General features: G+C 34.6%; 1 protein-coding gene across 7 annotated transcripts in view; it reads right to left on the minus strand.

Annotated features, from left to right (window-relative positions):
- The window catches only part of ALKBH8 (alkB homolog 8, tRNA methyltransferase), a 78867-nt gene extending 63208 nt beyond the window's left edge, over positions 1-15659 (minus strand). Inside the window, exons 1-9 of one of the 7 annotated variants that reach the window (XM_037841318.1) lie at positions 15521-15659; positions 15234-15309; positions 13118-13206; positions 11425-11560; positions 8355-8592; positions 6517-6648; positions 5710-5805; positions 2656-2760; positions 1380-1450 (exon numbers count right to left, since the gene is read on the minus strand). In XM_037841318.1, coding sequence (XP_037697246.1) covers positions 1380-1450; positions 2656-2760; positions 5710-5805; positions 6517-6648; positions 8355-8592; positions 11425-11553 — 771 coding nt within the window. In that variant the 5' untranslated portion in view covers positions 11554-11560; positions 13118-13206; positions 15234-15309; positions 15521-15659. Of the gene's footprint in view, positions 1-1379; positions 1451-2655; positions 2761-5709; positions 5806-6516; positions 6649-8354; positions 8593-11424; positions 11561-13117; positions 14629-14923; positions 15310-15520 lie in introns of those variants that run through there. The other 6 variants (XM_037841315.1, XM_037841317.1, XM_037841316.1 and 3 more) reach the window with 6 other exon arrangements.
- Positions 15660-16123: the final 464 nt, after the last annotated feature.

The raw sequence follows: 16123 nt of genomic DNA on the forward strand, positions 1-16123 counted from the left end.
AAGGAACCTCAGGCCCTATTCCTCATATTTCCAAAGAGGGGAGGGACTTCCCCTAGGAGTGAAAGTACAGAAAGAACACTCCTAGCTTTTCTCCACCCTTTCACATGTAACTCACTAGAAAAGAAGAAAACCTTATCTGATTGGTTAGTGTGGAACCAAGCTTTCTTGGCTCAACCCTTTTCTTTCTCTTTTTTGGCTCCAGCTGATTTGTAGGATCTAACACATGCTCCTCGGTGTGTTCATGTATTAGGGACAGGCTGTGCCTCCCTAGGGGAGGTATCCAATTGTCCAGCTGTACCAGTGACAAGGTCAGTATGTCTCTAATTCAGAGATGGAGTATTAACAAGTCCACTTGGCTACAGAACTAAAACTATGTTCTATATCAGCAGTAAAGCTGATACTCTAATCTCCATTTATCCTTTTTCTCCTTCTCAACTGCTACCAATTTGGGAACAAAAGACAGGGTGTTCTTTATTGGTTCCCTAAAGCTCCAAGCGATAATAAGGGGTCAAAACAAACCAGACAGAGAAGGGCTTTTTCTTTTTCTTTCACCTCCTCATTGTTGAAAGCAGCTAATAAGAATCCACAGGTGTAGGTAAGAAGCTGGTTTTGCATAACAAACAAACAGCACTAACTCTCTGGTCACAATATCAACATGATCACACAAGCCCAGCGGAAGACCTAGTGACGGGAACCTTACAAATACTGAACAAACAAACAAACAAAAAAACCCAGCATTTGTCTCCAGGACCAAGATCAGATATTGAAGCAATCTCTGGTTATATTAGATTATCTCATATTTTAAGCATTCTTCTAGATTTAAAATTCTGAATTCTATCTAAAATTCTGTCTCTGGTTTTCATGGATTACTTTAAATCACGCTTTTTATATCTTCTCTAACATAAAAATGAGAATGTTACCCTATACTACTCAGAGTTTTCGAAGGAACTGAATCAAGTAATGTATGTGGAATAGTTTACAAAAATTCCTGACACATTTTTAGTGTTTTCTATGGCCTGCAGCTACTACCTTTGGCCACTAGGTGGCAATGTTGCACCAATAAAGTCAAAAGTTGCCTATACCCAAGGGAGGTCTGGATTTTAATTAACTGTAACGTGATATGCATGAAAATTTAAATCAAAAAGGTGTTTTCCTGGCATCTGATGAGCTGAAAGATGAATCTTTGGATATATAAAAAGAGAGACTGTGATCATTTCGTGTTCTGTAAGAAATGAAAGTATTGATGATATTATGTATTTAGATCTTTTCATTTTAAATCAATTCATTTTAATTAAGAAATGTAGGAAAGCCTACGAAAGACATTTCACAAGGTAAAGCATATGTTTATACTTAATAAAAATGGCTGAACATCTATTTACCTCTGCCCCCAAACTGAGAGAAATGATCTCATCCTCAAAAGCAGAATGGGTGTCAATATGGGCAGGAATTCCTGAAATGGAAAACAGAATAAAACAGCACCTGATTATTCCTTTTAATAGATTTGAGACAATTCTAAATACAGTCTCACACTTACTATGGTGAAAAAATTACTTAGAAATCAGGAAGGTACTACAATTTTAATTAAAAGGTAACAGTGAATATGACTAAACTAAATTAAAGGGATTCTATACTAAAAATATCTTAACTTCAAGTTAAAGCACCATTGTGACTTCATTCTAAATTAAAATCAAGTCTTAAGAGTCACTACTTAACTAGGACACATCCAAAATCAGTTAGAAGGAAGGTGTGGAAGATAAATACCAAAGTCATTCCACAACCAGCACCCCCACCCACCCACACACCCACAAAACCTCACACACTCACACACACACCACCACCACCTCCACCCCCCACCCCTGCCACCTTGCAGAACCTAAGTAATAGAAGACTAAGTAACTCAGTAATTAAGATGTGCCTTCCTCCACCAACCTATCAACCTATGTTAATTGAGCACCTTCTAGTAAAAGCAACTTCACTACAAGGTGAGGGTACAAGGCAAGTAAGAAATAGACCCTGTCCTAGAGGACCTAATAGACAAATGGAGAGGCAGATAATAAGTAATTATAATACAATATGATAAATGAAGAAAAACACACTCCATGTCATTAATAAAACTGTAAAATCATTTGATTACTATAAATATCAAATGAAGTTGCTGCTTACAAATACAAGAAATCAATAACCTAAAGATTTTTCACTAGCATATCACCCTAGAATTATGTCTTCCATATTTTCAAATAGAGGAGAAAGAAGAGCAAGATCATCCAATCAAGCTCCAAACCTCCATTTAGCCTTCATCCCTCTATCTGAAAATTATCTAGTTTCTTCAGTTTCTACCATTATGTTTTCCAGGCAATCTTTTTCCTCTCTTTAAATAAAACATTGAGAGAAGAACAAAAAAAACACAAAAAAACAAAAACCACACACAAACAGTTACATATTTATGTCCATCTGTTTACACTTTAAGATGCAAGTTCCTCAATGAATTGAAGTGTAGATTTGCAAGGGATTAAAGTTAACACAGGTAACAAACACAAGCAAATGAATCTAAGCAGTTACTTGGGCTAACAAATAATATCCTTGATCTCAAAGAGTTATATAATCTACTTAGTTTTTTAAGTATATGCCTAGAATTTTATCAGAAGAAGTATTCACCATGCCCAGGTTCATATTGATTTATGGTCAACTGATCAGGTTTCTGCTTAATGTAACCTTCTTTCAACCATTTCTCCAAAATGCTATCACAAATGTAAGGGAGACCTGTGGTCAATAAACAAAGAGGTGAAACATATTAAAATATTACCTTTGTATGTTTTACCTAACAATAAAAAAAGTCACTGTGATAAATACCTCATAGCTTTTAATTTAACAGTCAGATCTATTAATATAACAAACCCACAAGCAAATCAAAATTTTAAAAAACCTCTTAAGAAACTTTTAAAGTTATTTCAGTGTTTTCAATCAAACAAAAAATCCAATTTTGATATTCTTTAAAACAGCAATAAAATTATAAAATGCAATACATTTTACTCCCGGGGAGGAATCTAGACCCAGCATCGTGGGATGGAGAACACCTTCTTGACCAAAAGGGGGATGTGAAATGAAATGAAATAAGTTTCAGTGGCTGAGAGATTCCAAAAGGAGCTGAGAGGTCACTCTGGTGAGCACTCTTAGGCACAATATAGATAACCCTTTTTAGGTTCTAATGAATTGGAACAGCTAGCAGTAAATACCTGAAACTATCAAACTACAACCCAGAACCCTTGAATCTTGAAGATGATTGTATAACAAGCTTATGAGGGGTGACAATGTGATTGGGAAAGCCATGTGGATCACACTCCCCTTTGTCCAGTATAAGGACGGATGAGTAGAAAAACGGGGGCAAAAACAAAAAACACCCAGTGTTCTTTTTTCACTTTAATTGTTCTTTTACACTTTAATTTTTATTCTTATTATTTGTGTGTGTGATAATGAAATATGTTCAAAAATTTATTTTGGTGATGAATGCACAACTATATAATGGTACTGTGAACAACTGATGGTACGCTTTGTATGACTGGATGGTACATGAATATATCTCAACAAAATTGAATTTAAAAAAAAGATGAAACAAAGTAAAGTTTCAGTGGCTAAGAGATTTCAAATGGAGTTGAGAGGTTGCTCTGCAGGGCATTCTTATGTACTATATAGACATCCCATTTTATGTTTTAGTGTATTGGAATAGCTAGAAGGAAATACCTGAAACTGCCAAACTGCAACCCAGTAACCTTGATTCTTGAAGACAACTGTATAATTATGTAGCTTACATGGTGTGACTATATTACTGTGAAAACCTTGTGGCTCATGCTCCCTTTGTCCCATGTATGGATGGATGACTAGAAAAATGGGGACAAAAACTAAATGAAAAATAGGTTGGGATAGGGGCAGAGAGAATGATTGAGGTATTCTTTTTTATTTTTATTTTTTATTCTTATTTTTATTCTTTTGGTGTAAGGAAAATGTTCAAAAATTGATTGTGGTGATGAATGCACAACTATATTATGGTACTGTGAATAGCTGATTGTACACCATGGATGACTGCATGGTATGTTAATATATCTCAATAACACTGAATTTAAATAAAAACAAAAAATGCAATATATTATATCCTGGAAATCAGCCTGATCACCCTCTTTTTTATCTTAAATTATTCCATTCATTTTATTATTCATATACATATTTTAAGTAGCAGGTTCCTAATTTCACTTCATATATAGTCTATCCCGATTAAACAGTCAGTTTCTTATATTATCTTCACTTAGTTGTACAATCATCATCACTCTCAACTTTAAACAATTATCATAACATAATACATCCCAGAGCTATCAGCTGCTAATTATTTATCCCTAGTATTAGTGTAGTGTTGATAAGATATTCCTATTAAATATAGTCTTTAATATGTAATGGGTAGTTTTTCCATATACCGCTCTATTGTTAACCCCCTGCACAAGTGTCATACCTTATGAATGTATCATGCTAACACTTATTTAGGTTTGTGGTTCTACTCTGTGGGTTATATCCCTTTAAACAACCATTTATGAACATGTTTGCCTTCAATGCATCACTGATACTTATAATCCCATTAATTTATAATCCCATTTATTTTAAATTTAATTATTATAAATAATTTCCCTTAAAAGCACACACACACGTTTCAAAATAGAACTTACTACTAAAGGAATCATAAATGTTACTTCATGAGGGAAGGAAAGCCTTAAATAAGACCAAAATCATAAAAATAAATAAATTAACTCCAACAAAAAATTACACCAGAGAATTAATATCCCAAATATATAACAAATTCTTACAAATCAATTAGGCAACCCATCAGAAAAAATTGCAAAGAATGAAAAGGAATTCACAAAGAAGGAAACAGAAATAGTCAACCTCACTAGTATCAGGAAACTACAAATTTAAAGTCTTAAAATATCACATTTGTAGGTATGGGGGAAAGAGTTAGACATTTGGTGGGAATATACTGATACAGCTGTTTTGAGGAACAATTTGCCAATATCTATTAATTTTAAATGAACATTATCTTTGCCACAACAATTCCAAAAGTAATACCCCTTGAGAAACTCTTTCATAGTGCCTATAGAGATGTGTAGAAAGATACTCACTACAGAACCACTTGTAAAAGCTAAAAACCAGAAAAAACCCAATTGTCTACCAATAAGGAATTAACTGAATAAGGTATTATAGAACATTCAGTAAAATTTAAAACTATATATAAGATCTCTAAGACATATCATGGAGGGGAAAGAATAAGTTGCAATGATGTACCCAATAGATGAATATTCAACATACCCAACATGGTATAACACTACACATGCTAGCAACTATGGACTTTTACAGGTATATATATTTGGATGTAAACTCATTTGTTAAAGGATTGAAAGGATATATACTAAACTGTTAACAGTATTTACTTCTGAGAAGAACTATGAGAATAAGGATAGCAGTCAAGGATAACTTTAGCTTTATTTCAATGTTCGAATTTTTTACAATAAAACTTTATTATTTATTTACTTAAAAAGTTTTTAATTTAATTGACTATTTTGAAAGTTCACCTACAAATGACAAATGAAACATATCTCAACTATGATATAATTCTAATACATAAAATATTTTTTCTGAACCAGCATTTATTGTTTATTAACAATGACTTACCTCCAGGTAGTGGCTTACCCCTATCTACATTGTTGTTCTCATAGTGGAATTCATAGCCGAAATGTTTTACTCTTCTATGTTTTAAAGATTTTTGAACTGTATGAAGAGAAGAAAGTAAATTATTTGAGAGAAAAAGAATGGAGTTCCTTCGTATATATTTCAAAGTCAACATAAAGGATTAGTTTTAGTAATGGTACCTTCTGTTAACTGCAAAATTTCCACCTCTAATAAAATTAACCATTCTGCCTTGTACCTCCCATTCTTTCAGGTCTAAAACTGTAACAAACACCTAAAGATTTTCACCCAATCACAAAAAAATGCCACTCACAACACTCTAATCATCTGGAAAGAATCAGAGTAGATACCCAAGAGCATTACAGATTCCATTAAGATTCATGGGAATATTTTATTTTAAAATACAAGTTTTAAATTATTCCATTTAATAATACTATATTATAATGGTACGGTATTGAATTGCTGATTCCTTATAGGAAATCTGCCTTATTGTGAAGAGAACCAGATAAGATAATATATGTGAAAGAGCTTATAAATGTTAGCTACACAAATGTCAGCTAATACTATTAATCCATTTTGAACTGAAAACTGATATCTATATAAATGTTATTCATTTTTAATGCTCCCAAGAATTGTTGGTATGACTTGACTCACACTGGATGCAGGCTACTTTCAGTAATTTTGAGGAAATATTAAGAGTTTCAATAAACCAAAGGGAAAGACCAGAAATAGGGGCAGTGAGATGGCATTTTGCAGACACTTAAATATCAAGAGTTCAAAAGTTTTACTTACCATTTCGGTTATCTGTATTTTCTGCCCAATTAATGCTTTTCAAAAGCATTTTCTCATCCTCAGAAGAAATAATTTCTTCCACTACCATCAGGCCTGGAGGTAAGGTTTGAAGCCCCAACTCATTCCATTCTACTGTGAGGCACCAAATTAAAGTAGTCACATACAAAACTGAATACAAATAATTTTCTCCAATATCCATTCATCAACTCATAAAGTTCCCAATCCTCATTTTCAGAAATAAGAATTCTAAAAGGCACATGATACATTAGAAGTGTAAAAAAAAACAGACTATACATTTTGTCCACAGCAATTACCAACAGTAAACAGAACAATATTAAAGTATTCTGTTTGAACAGATTGAGTCACTTTCCAAATCTCACTAAGATGCAAGATTTCTCAAAATTTCTACACTATTCCCCTCTATTTTAAAAAGTCATATTGTTTCTAAATTTTTAATATAGAAATTTAAATGCTCATTTTTGCTCCTAGGCTCTTGATTTTATCTATCGTCAAGTAACAGAAAAATGTAAAATAACATACAACTTTCTAAAGAACTAATGACATGATTGTAGGTAATTTATACAACAAGCATATAAATTTGCTTTCTTCTCACGAAGACAAAATCAAATACTTAAGTTTAAAAAAAATAACTAAAAATGCTTGCTGTATTTAGGGGCTATCTGTTACAAATATCAAAGCACTTACGACATAGTTCTTTCAATTAAAAATGAGAAGTTTGTTAAAGTGATCACAAGAGTCTTAGAAGGACATTTGGATCTAATATAGGATTTCAAATAAAGAACACTTCAACCCTCACTTTATTGCAATTTCTTAGTGTTCATCATACTGAATGGTGGAAAAAACCAGATATAGAAGTGTAAAATATGGAGACAGTCTAGATCTGTAAAGTTTAAGTCAGATTTAAAATCTAATACATATAAACACCAAGGAGAGAAGTATAAATTCAAAAATATGTCTTTAAAAGTTTTCCTTTGGGTCTTATTTTACAAAAACAAACTTGGTCAGTTTATCCCCTCCTACCCACCTTCCTAGGACATCTAAACAGAGCTTTTTTTATTGTCTACCTTGGTGGCAAATAAATATAATAGAAGGATCTTAGATGTCTAAATCAAAGTTCATCTCAATTCATCTCATTTCCATGGGGCAGAGTTGACAAGGTGAAAAAATCCCTATAGTAATTCTATAAATCAGACTATACAACTATTATTTAAACTAACTAAATTAATATTTAAGTTAATAATGTTAAATGAAATTTAAAATTCAGTTTCTTAGTCACACTAGTCAGTGGCTACTGTATTGGACAAAAGTAGAACATCTCCATCATCCAGGAAAGTTCTACTGGATGGCGCCATTACAAAGCTTTAAGTATCTCTGGAGGCTAAAGGTGGTCCTCTATAAATATAAAGCTTGGCACATAATCTTCTGGATCACAATTAATTCTTAAGTGATTAGTTGAAAGTTTCTGGGCAGACACCATGAAATAAACTGGTGCTCTGAATCATCAACATTAAACTTTAAAAAATACAATAATATAGGTGGGTTCCAAAATAAGTAATATGTATAATAAATATAGTTATGTTGGTGGGATCACCTCCTTAAAGGCAGGTTATGTCATGTTCTCTTCTGTACTACAACTTCTAGTCCCTTGCCTGGCACAAACTAGAAGCTTAATGAATGTCTGCTAAATGAACAGGAGCTGCTTACTTGATGTCCTATTTTATTTCCAAAGAACTGAGCGCTCTCCCCAACTTAGGTCTTTGAAATGAAAACTCACAATAGCAAGAACCATTTTTAAACAGGTACCCATATGATAATACCTTTTTCCACAAAATTCAAGTACAGAATGATCTTTTGTCCTAAATCATCCTCTATCTCTTTTCCATTGAGGGCAAAATAGGCTTTCTGGGATTCTTCTGTAGTTTTGTATCTTACAAATGAGTAGGGCTTATTAGGTGGCATTAAGAGAGCGTCCACCAGTCCACATTTCTCTAAAAGTGGAAGCAGTTGATTCCTACTCACGCCATTACCTAAACCACCATTGGCAACAACCAGACTCTTAAAAAAAAAGAAGAAAAAGAAAAGTAACATGAGCAATTAATATACTGATAACCTGTTTATTATTAAATAAGATTATATTTTTACAAAGGTGTAATTAAGGAAGGTAAAAGTTTTCTTTGTGATGGTTATTTGGTTTGCTAATTTCATAAAAAATAGGTAAATCAATTTACTAAATATTTGGAGACTAAAAAGTACTTCTGTTTCAAGCCCATTTTTGTCATTTTCCAGAATCCACATTTCTGATATAATCATTCTACAATTTTTACTGAAACCTAAAAGTAAAGGTTCTAGATATAAGAAAAATCAATTACAGGTTCTATTCAATATAATATAAGAAATTTTCCTCTAAGTATTTCAAACTTCCTTTGTAATTTTCATAATCATTTGCAGCTTTCTGATGCTTATTGCCTAATGCCCTTAGTCTTTGAACTTAAAAAACATTCTACAGTCTTGATTAAGATCTTCAATTTATGATCTATAACTTCTAAAAACTTTGAAATATAATAAAAGTAAACCATTTACAGCCTACTTTCAACAATTTCATCACTTATATCAGATGTCAGCAAACTTTTTCTGAAAATGGCCAGATAAATATTTTAGGTTTTACAAGCCACCTAAGTCTCTGTTGCATAGTTTTGGTTATTTGTGTTTTTAGCAACCTTTTAAAAAAGTAAAAACCATCCTTAGCTCACAAGACAGACTCAGCCTGAGTGTAGCATTCTGCCAACCCCCGATTTAAACTAAGCTGAGATTAGTACATAACATATTAATTTCATATACTCAAACTGGGAATATCTAGAACCTTGTTTTAAAAAGACTATGATCAATTATTATAAAATTGGATAATAAATAAAATTCTGTTCTGTCATGAGACAGCCAATACTTAATACATATGCAAGTATACATGTGTATACGATAAACACAATTCTCAATGATATATAATACAGTGAAAAATTTAGTCTCAGATGGCTTGCCCCTGCACTTCATTCAATGAGGTTTATTAATTAAAGTACCAAAATAACGTAATTATATATAGCCATGTTACAAAAACATGGCCATCTTCTCAAATCTTAGGAATGTATGGATGGATGAGTAGAAAAATGGGGACAAAAATTAAATGAAAAATAGGTTGGGATGGGGGGATGATTTGGGTGTTCTTTTTTACTTTTATTTTTTATTCTTATTCTGATTCTTTCTGATGTAAGGAAAATGTTCAGAAATAGATTGGGGTGATGAATGCATAACTGTATGATGGTACTGTGAACAGCTGATTGTACACCATGGATGACTGTATGGTATGTGAATATATTTCAATAAAATTGAATTTAATTAAAAAAAAAAAAAAATCAGTTAAAGTGTTTGTTCTTCCCTGGATAGATAAGATATAATCAGAGGTCCCTTTACAATTCAATTATTTTCCTTTAAAAATATGGTGGAGAACAATTAATCAAATCCCAAATAAAAAGCTGCTTTGGAAGCCATGAAGGTAGGATGAAGGTTTCTGAAGACCCTAAAGAAAAGACAGACCCAATCAAAACAAGCTTCAGAGTCAGTAAAGAAAACTCAACCCATTTCTTTTCTTACTACTTCTCTTCAACATCCTTTTAAGGAAAAGAAGGCAAGTTAAGAGAAGGGTATGTTAGTTTAATCTACTGGATGCATCACAGCCTCAATGGCTCTTGGCTGAAACAGTTAAGTATGTACAAATATATTGATTCTAAATCTGTCATCTCATTCCATCCCTTCTATAGGAATTTGGTTTAAATTCTCCACAGTCATTAATATTTAACTCCAAGAATGGGACTTTCATCTATTAAAATCAAATTTCCCCTCAACAGACTGCTAATTCCCAAGCTACGAAACAGCACAGAAGACAGTGTAATACAAAAAGCGTATCGATGTAAGAGTCAAGACCTAAGTTTTAATGCCAACTCTGTCTTCCAGTCGTATGTTTTAGAACCTCAGTTAGATGATCTCTAAGCTTCTTTTTTACTCTTATTCTGTAATTTTATGAACCAAAATGAATATAACTTATATTCATGTAATATTTTAATGTGTAGTAAATACTGTCATGATCAAGTTTTTTTTAACAATCCAAAAGAGTACAAAGGCATGCAGTATCTTACAAATGAAGAAAGCCAAGGTCAAAGGGTACTGCTCATGTTCAAATAAGTGGAGAAGTTAAGGGTTAAACCAAGTTCTTCCAATTCATAGCCCAGGAAGTCTCCAAGTCCCTCATATATATATCATTCATTTAACTATTGACATCAAATAATGAAACGCTTTGTAAATAAGGTCTAATAAGTGAAAAATGTTTTATAGCATATAATCAAAATACTTTATAATACAAATGAAGTCAGGTATAAAGGAAAGAAGATTGCAAGATTAGGATACAAAAATCCTAGCTTTATGTTTCTATTCAGTCACTTACTAGTTAATATCAGTGGACATATCACAACCTCTCAGAACCTTAGTTTTCCCATCCACCACACAGAAATTTTTAGGGAATTAAATATAATAATGACTATATTGTGCTTTATAAACTGAAAAAAGTTGTTCATATTACTATTAAGCTATACCTACAATGTCTTCTAGTTCAACCAAAACAATCAATGGGAATTCAACCTATTGACTAGTCTGACTAGAAAGTTAGCAGGTCCTATCATTTATATGTATGTATGTATATGTATATATATGTGTGTGTGTATATATACATATAAAACACATGACTGAACAATTACAGCCTTCTTCTCTGAGCAATTATTAATACATAATATATTAGCATGGCAATGCATTTATATTCAAATGATAGTAATAGTTTTAGGTAACCTGAGTGGCATATAATACTGTCTCGATGCCTTCGTGTCTCAGCAAAGTATGACTGGCTTTAATCTGTTTCCTTAAGAACTTCTTCTCAGTTTTACTGAGTTTGTAATTACTTTGGTGATTGCTGTCCATAGCAATACTGCAAAAAAAAAAGAGAGAGAGAAAAATAAACAATCTCAAAAGTCCTGAAGAAGCAATGATAATGATGCCATTCATATTTTAGAGTTTATCTATGTGACAATTCAAAAAAACGCGTAGTTTACCTTTCACCAACCAACAGAAGAGTGAACAAACAGATGCAGAGACAATAAAGGAATATCTAAGGTAACAAAGAGGTAAGAACATCCAATAGCATCTCTAAAGGTTCTAAAAAATGTCCCAATGCTTTAGTTCCAATATTAAGTGAGCTATTTTACCTATAGATTCTACATCTCTTTACTTATGAAACAGTAGGTAAAACATGCCACAGAAGATTTCACAAATACAATGTTAGGCTGGCTAGATAGATAGATAGATAGATAGATAGATAAAACAATTCACAGAAGAATATACAGTATATAGTCTATTTACATAAGGCTCAACAACGTCCAAAAGCAAGCCATATAAAACTAAAAAGAAAAGCAAGGTAAGGATAAACACAAAACTCAGGTTTTGGTCATTTCTGTAGAGAAGAGAAAGTAATATTATATGAAAGGGACACAGTAACACCAACACACTGTAGATATTCAACTCATACTATTTTTGAAAGGATAAATGACAAATGAGGAATACACACATGCCTATTATGGTCTCAAAATTCTGCAATATACAACTATAAGACAAGTTTATGCTTCCAACAAGTTTATAATTTAGTTGAAGAAAACAAACACTAAACAAAGTAAGAACTGATGCAAGCTTATATAATTAAATGTTAATGGTACAGTCTTTAGGTATGGCAAATTAGAAACAAAAAAAATAAGATCAATGTTAACTGGAAAATATTGGGAAGACTTCAAAACACAGGGGGATTTGGGCTGAGTACTGAAGGATAAGAATATAGAGTCATATGGAAGGGAAGGAATCTAGTGAGGCAATAAAGAGTAGAAGGCAAAACCGGGATTGGACATGTCTGGCAAAGATAGCGAGGGGTAAGCATAATTTTTCGAAGCAGAGTGTTTGCTGACCCACTCTCTACATACTTCAAAGCCTTTAAAGTTAACAAACAAAATAAATTTAGAGGGTTAAATAAAATCATATTCTAAAACAGCTCACTAACAGACAAAACTCTAATTACAAATCTTTAAGTATAGGGAAAAAAATGCCAAGCCTATTGAAAGAACAGCCAGTTGCCTAGCTTAACTAGCACACAGGGTACAAGTGATAAGAAGGAAGGTTGGTAAGGTAGGCTGGCTGGAGAGCACAGTAAGCAGATGAGAGGCAAGGAGACCAGTAATCAGGCTTGGCAAGTGAAAATGCTAACCTGATCTAAGGTGAAGGGAGCAGGAAGAATGGAGGAGGAAGGGGGAGTGGTCAGGTAGAATTAATAGCCCTTGATGACTACTCAGAAGTGAGGGAGAGAATAATCAAAGATGAGTTTTATTGAAGCCTGAATGACGGAAAGATTAGTAATGTCATTTTAAAACTGGAAACACAGGAACAGCTATTCTGCAAGGGAGGTCAGGTCAGATTTAGGACAGAACATGTTTGAGGTACTAACCAGGTATATAGATGCAATATCTGGCTGGCAGTTGACAATATGAAGTGGCTCTCAGGAGAGGAATTGAAGTTAAACAGCTTTAGGAGTCACTGGGCAGGAAGAAGACAGTATTTTTTAACAATGTACTAATTATTTGTTCTTATGTCTATCCCTTTCCACTGGACCATGGACTCTTTGATGACAGGGATTAAATAAATTTTTTCTTTGTTCCCCCAGAGCTTCGTTTAGTGCTATGAGACAGTATAACGCAGTGTTAAGAGTCCAGGTTCTAAGTTCAAATCTCAGATCCACCACTATTAGCTGTACGATCCTGGTGAGTTAGTAACTCATCATCTCTTTGCTTCAGTTTCTTCATCTGTAAAACAGGGATAATAAATATAGTGCCTATCTCATAGCTTTATTAGGAATAAAATGCGTCTATTACTACATTACTGTTAATTTCCAAGAGTCAGATCAGAATGATTAAGGAAGACAAAGAAAAGCTGAGGGCCTGCAAAGGAGCTATTTTATAACCATCCCATTCCAAGAGCATCATCTTTGGAAAAGCAAGTTTGTAGTATGCAATGGAGAATGAGTGCACTACAGAATTTTTTCTTAATATTTCACATGAGCAATAACTGCAAAATGGAGATGCAAAAGAAAAATGCTGAAAACATCTTTTTAAAAGTCTGCTGCCAAGAGTCCAAATACCAGCAGATGGAGCCTTATAGCCACATTTTGTTATCCTCTTTTGCTTTGCCCTCTTTCAGTTATGCAATATGCTTGCATGTGAAGAAAGAACAATCCAGATAGCCCTGGGAGCTCATTTCTTCCCTGTTCAGTGGCTTGGAAATGCTCTGACCCAGCAGGTATGAGTCACTTCAACAAAGGAATAAATAGGCTGACACGAGCTGCTGAGGTAGGTCTGGAGGATCCCCCTTTCTAATGAGGCCATTTCCCTGACCAGGGAGTTTCTACTGTTGCACAAATTACTGGAAGTTATTTGTCATGTAATGGGAGTGTTATGAAATGTTATGGGAATAAGGTCACTATTTACTAAAATACTAGCCATGCTGAGTCCAGTACAGCCATGTCCAGCCTAAGCACAGTCTCTGTGAGATAATCAGTAAGTCTGGAGATTTCGCATGCTTTGCTACTTGCTTGCTGCTAAGTTTAACTCCAATAAATCCTACTGAATATTGCCCTAAGCAGCAGCAGTTTGTGTATCCACACCCTCCTCGCTCAACAGAGAGCTTATTATGAACCAAAAAGTATGTATAGATGAAACAAATGTTCCTGTATTTGTATGTAAATTATACTTAATTGCAAAGATCAGAAAGAACCTAAGTTCCTATCAAATGAGGCCTGATTATAAATTACATCAATACAAGCTATATATATAGATCTACATAAATATAGATCCTAAGTCACACAAGATATTGGTAATATGGGCTGCCTCCAGGGAGGGGCAATGAGTGGATGGAAAGCAGGAAGGAAAGAACTCTCTCTTTTGTGACTTTTGAATTTAGTAGCTATTCAAAATGCATTACCTATTAAAAAAAAAAAAAAAGTTAAACGATTAGAAAAAATTCACCCCATCACTTTTCACATCACCCTGTTTTAACTCTCTGAAGAACACTGTGTATTTTCTTATGCCCTTATTATTTTGTTTACTCCCTACCTTCCCCCTCTAATTAGAAAGCAAGCTCCATGAAAATAGGGATTTTGTCTGTATTGTTCACTCTGTAGCCCCAGCACCCAGAACAGGATCCTGAACCTAGTAGCCACTCAACAAACGTTTATTCAATATGCCATAATCGAACTCACCATCTTCCCTCCTAAACCTTCCTCCTCCAGAATTGTTTTGGCAACATTCCTCAATGTTTTCATAAATACCAGGTGTGTATCTCTATCTCTGCAGTTCTCAAATTGTATTATAATTAATAACCTGTTGGTGTGTTGGTCTCACCCAGAAGGATGCCACCTACTTTAGAGCAAAGACTTGAGAGAAAACGCTACCTCTAACCACCAACAAAGTGTTTGGTGGACAGCAAGCACTAAATAAATATCCGTCAAAGGAAATCAATTCTGTACCAAAGGCTACCACCACCAGGAGCCCAGAGTTCGAAGAAATTACTCAAGTAAAAGCACGGGAAAACTCGGCTGTGAGCGACAGACTAACACGCCCCAGGTTGCAACCGTTCGTCTCCAATCTGAAAAAAAAAAACATCCACACGTGAGCAACTGCACGGAACTCAAACACGTGCATCTCAGTTACAAGAGTACCCAATGCACTGGCACACTACCGCCCACGAACTGCACGAGGGAGCCTCCGGAGCCATTCCTTCCTTTACTGGATTCTCAGCTCCAGGCCGGCGAGGCAGAAGAGACCGGAAGAGGCCTACGGAAGAAGCGGTGACTTACCGCTCTGTCGCGCCAGTCAGGAAGAAGGGTGCCACAAATCTCCAAATTTGCTCACACCGGGTTCTCACCGGTCGCCGGTATTTGTCCTTTAGGCGTAGACAGTTTCGGCGGATACTCACACATCGCCTCACTTGCGCGCAGCCATGTTGGAGAAAACTGCACTACATTTCCCAGGAATCAGAGGGGCGGCGAAGAGTACTCCCACAATCCACTTGGCCTCTCAGGATTATCTTTTTTTTCCGCCCCCACCCCCACCCCTCCCCTCTCGGGATATCTTTTTGACCCCTTCGTGGCCAAGAGCCCTTGGCTTGTAAACTGCTCTCTTTTACAGTTGCTTTATTGGAAGAACTAATAATGGTTGGGAATCGGCATATTTTATCGGTAGCTCACAAAACGGACAAGGTCAAACAGGTCTTTGTTCCCCATTAGCCTTGGTCCCGCAATAATTGTCCTCCCTTGGCTCTTTGTACATCTTTAGAGTTAGGGGAGAGGCCCCTCGAGTGTGCAAGATGGCAAGGGAGGGAGGTGCATATGCGTGACCTTGCCCGGGGAATGGCGCTTCTGGTGGAAGGTGGGAGGAGAAACTAGAAGTAAGAAGACTGT

The sequence above is a fragment of the Choloepus didactylus genome, chromosome 6, assembly GCF_015220235.1.
Source record: "Choloepus didactylus isolate mChoDid1 chromosome 6, mChoDid1.pri, whole genome shotgun sequence".
Classification (NCBI taxonomy): Eukaryota; Metazoa; Chordata; class Mammalia; order Pilosa; family Megalonychidae; genus Choloepus; species Choloepus didactylus.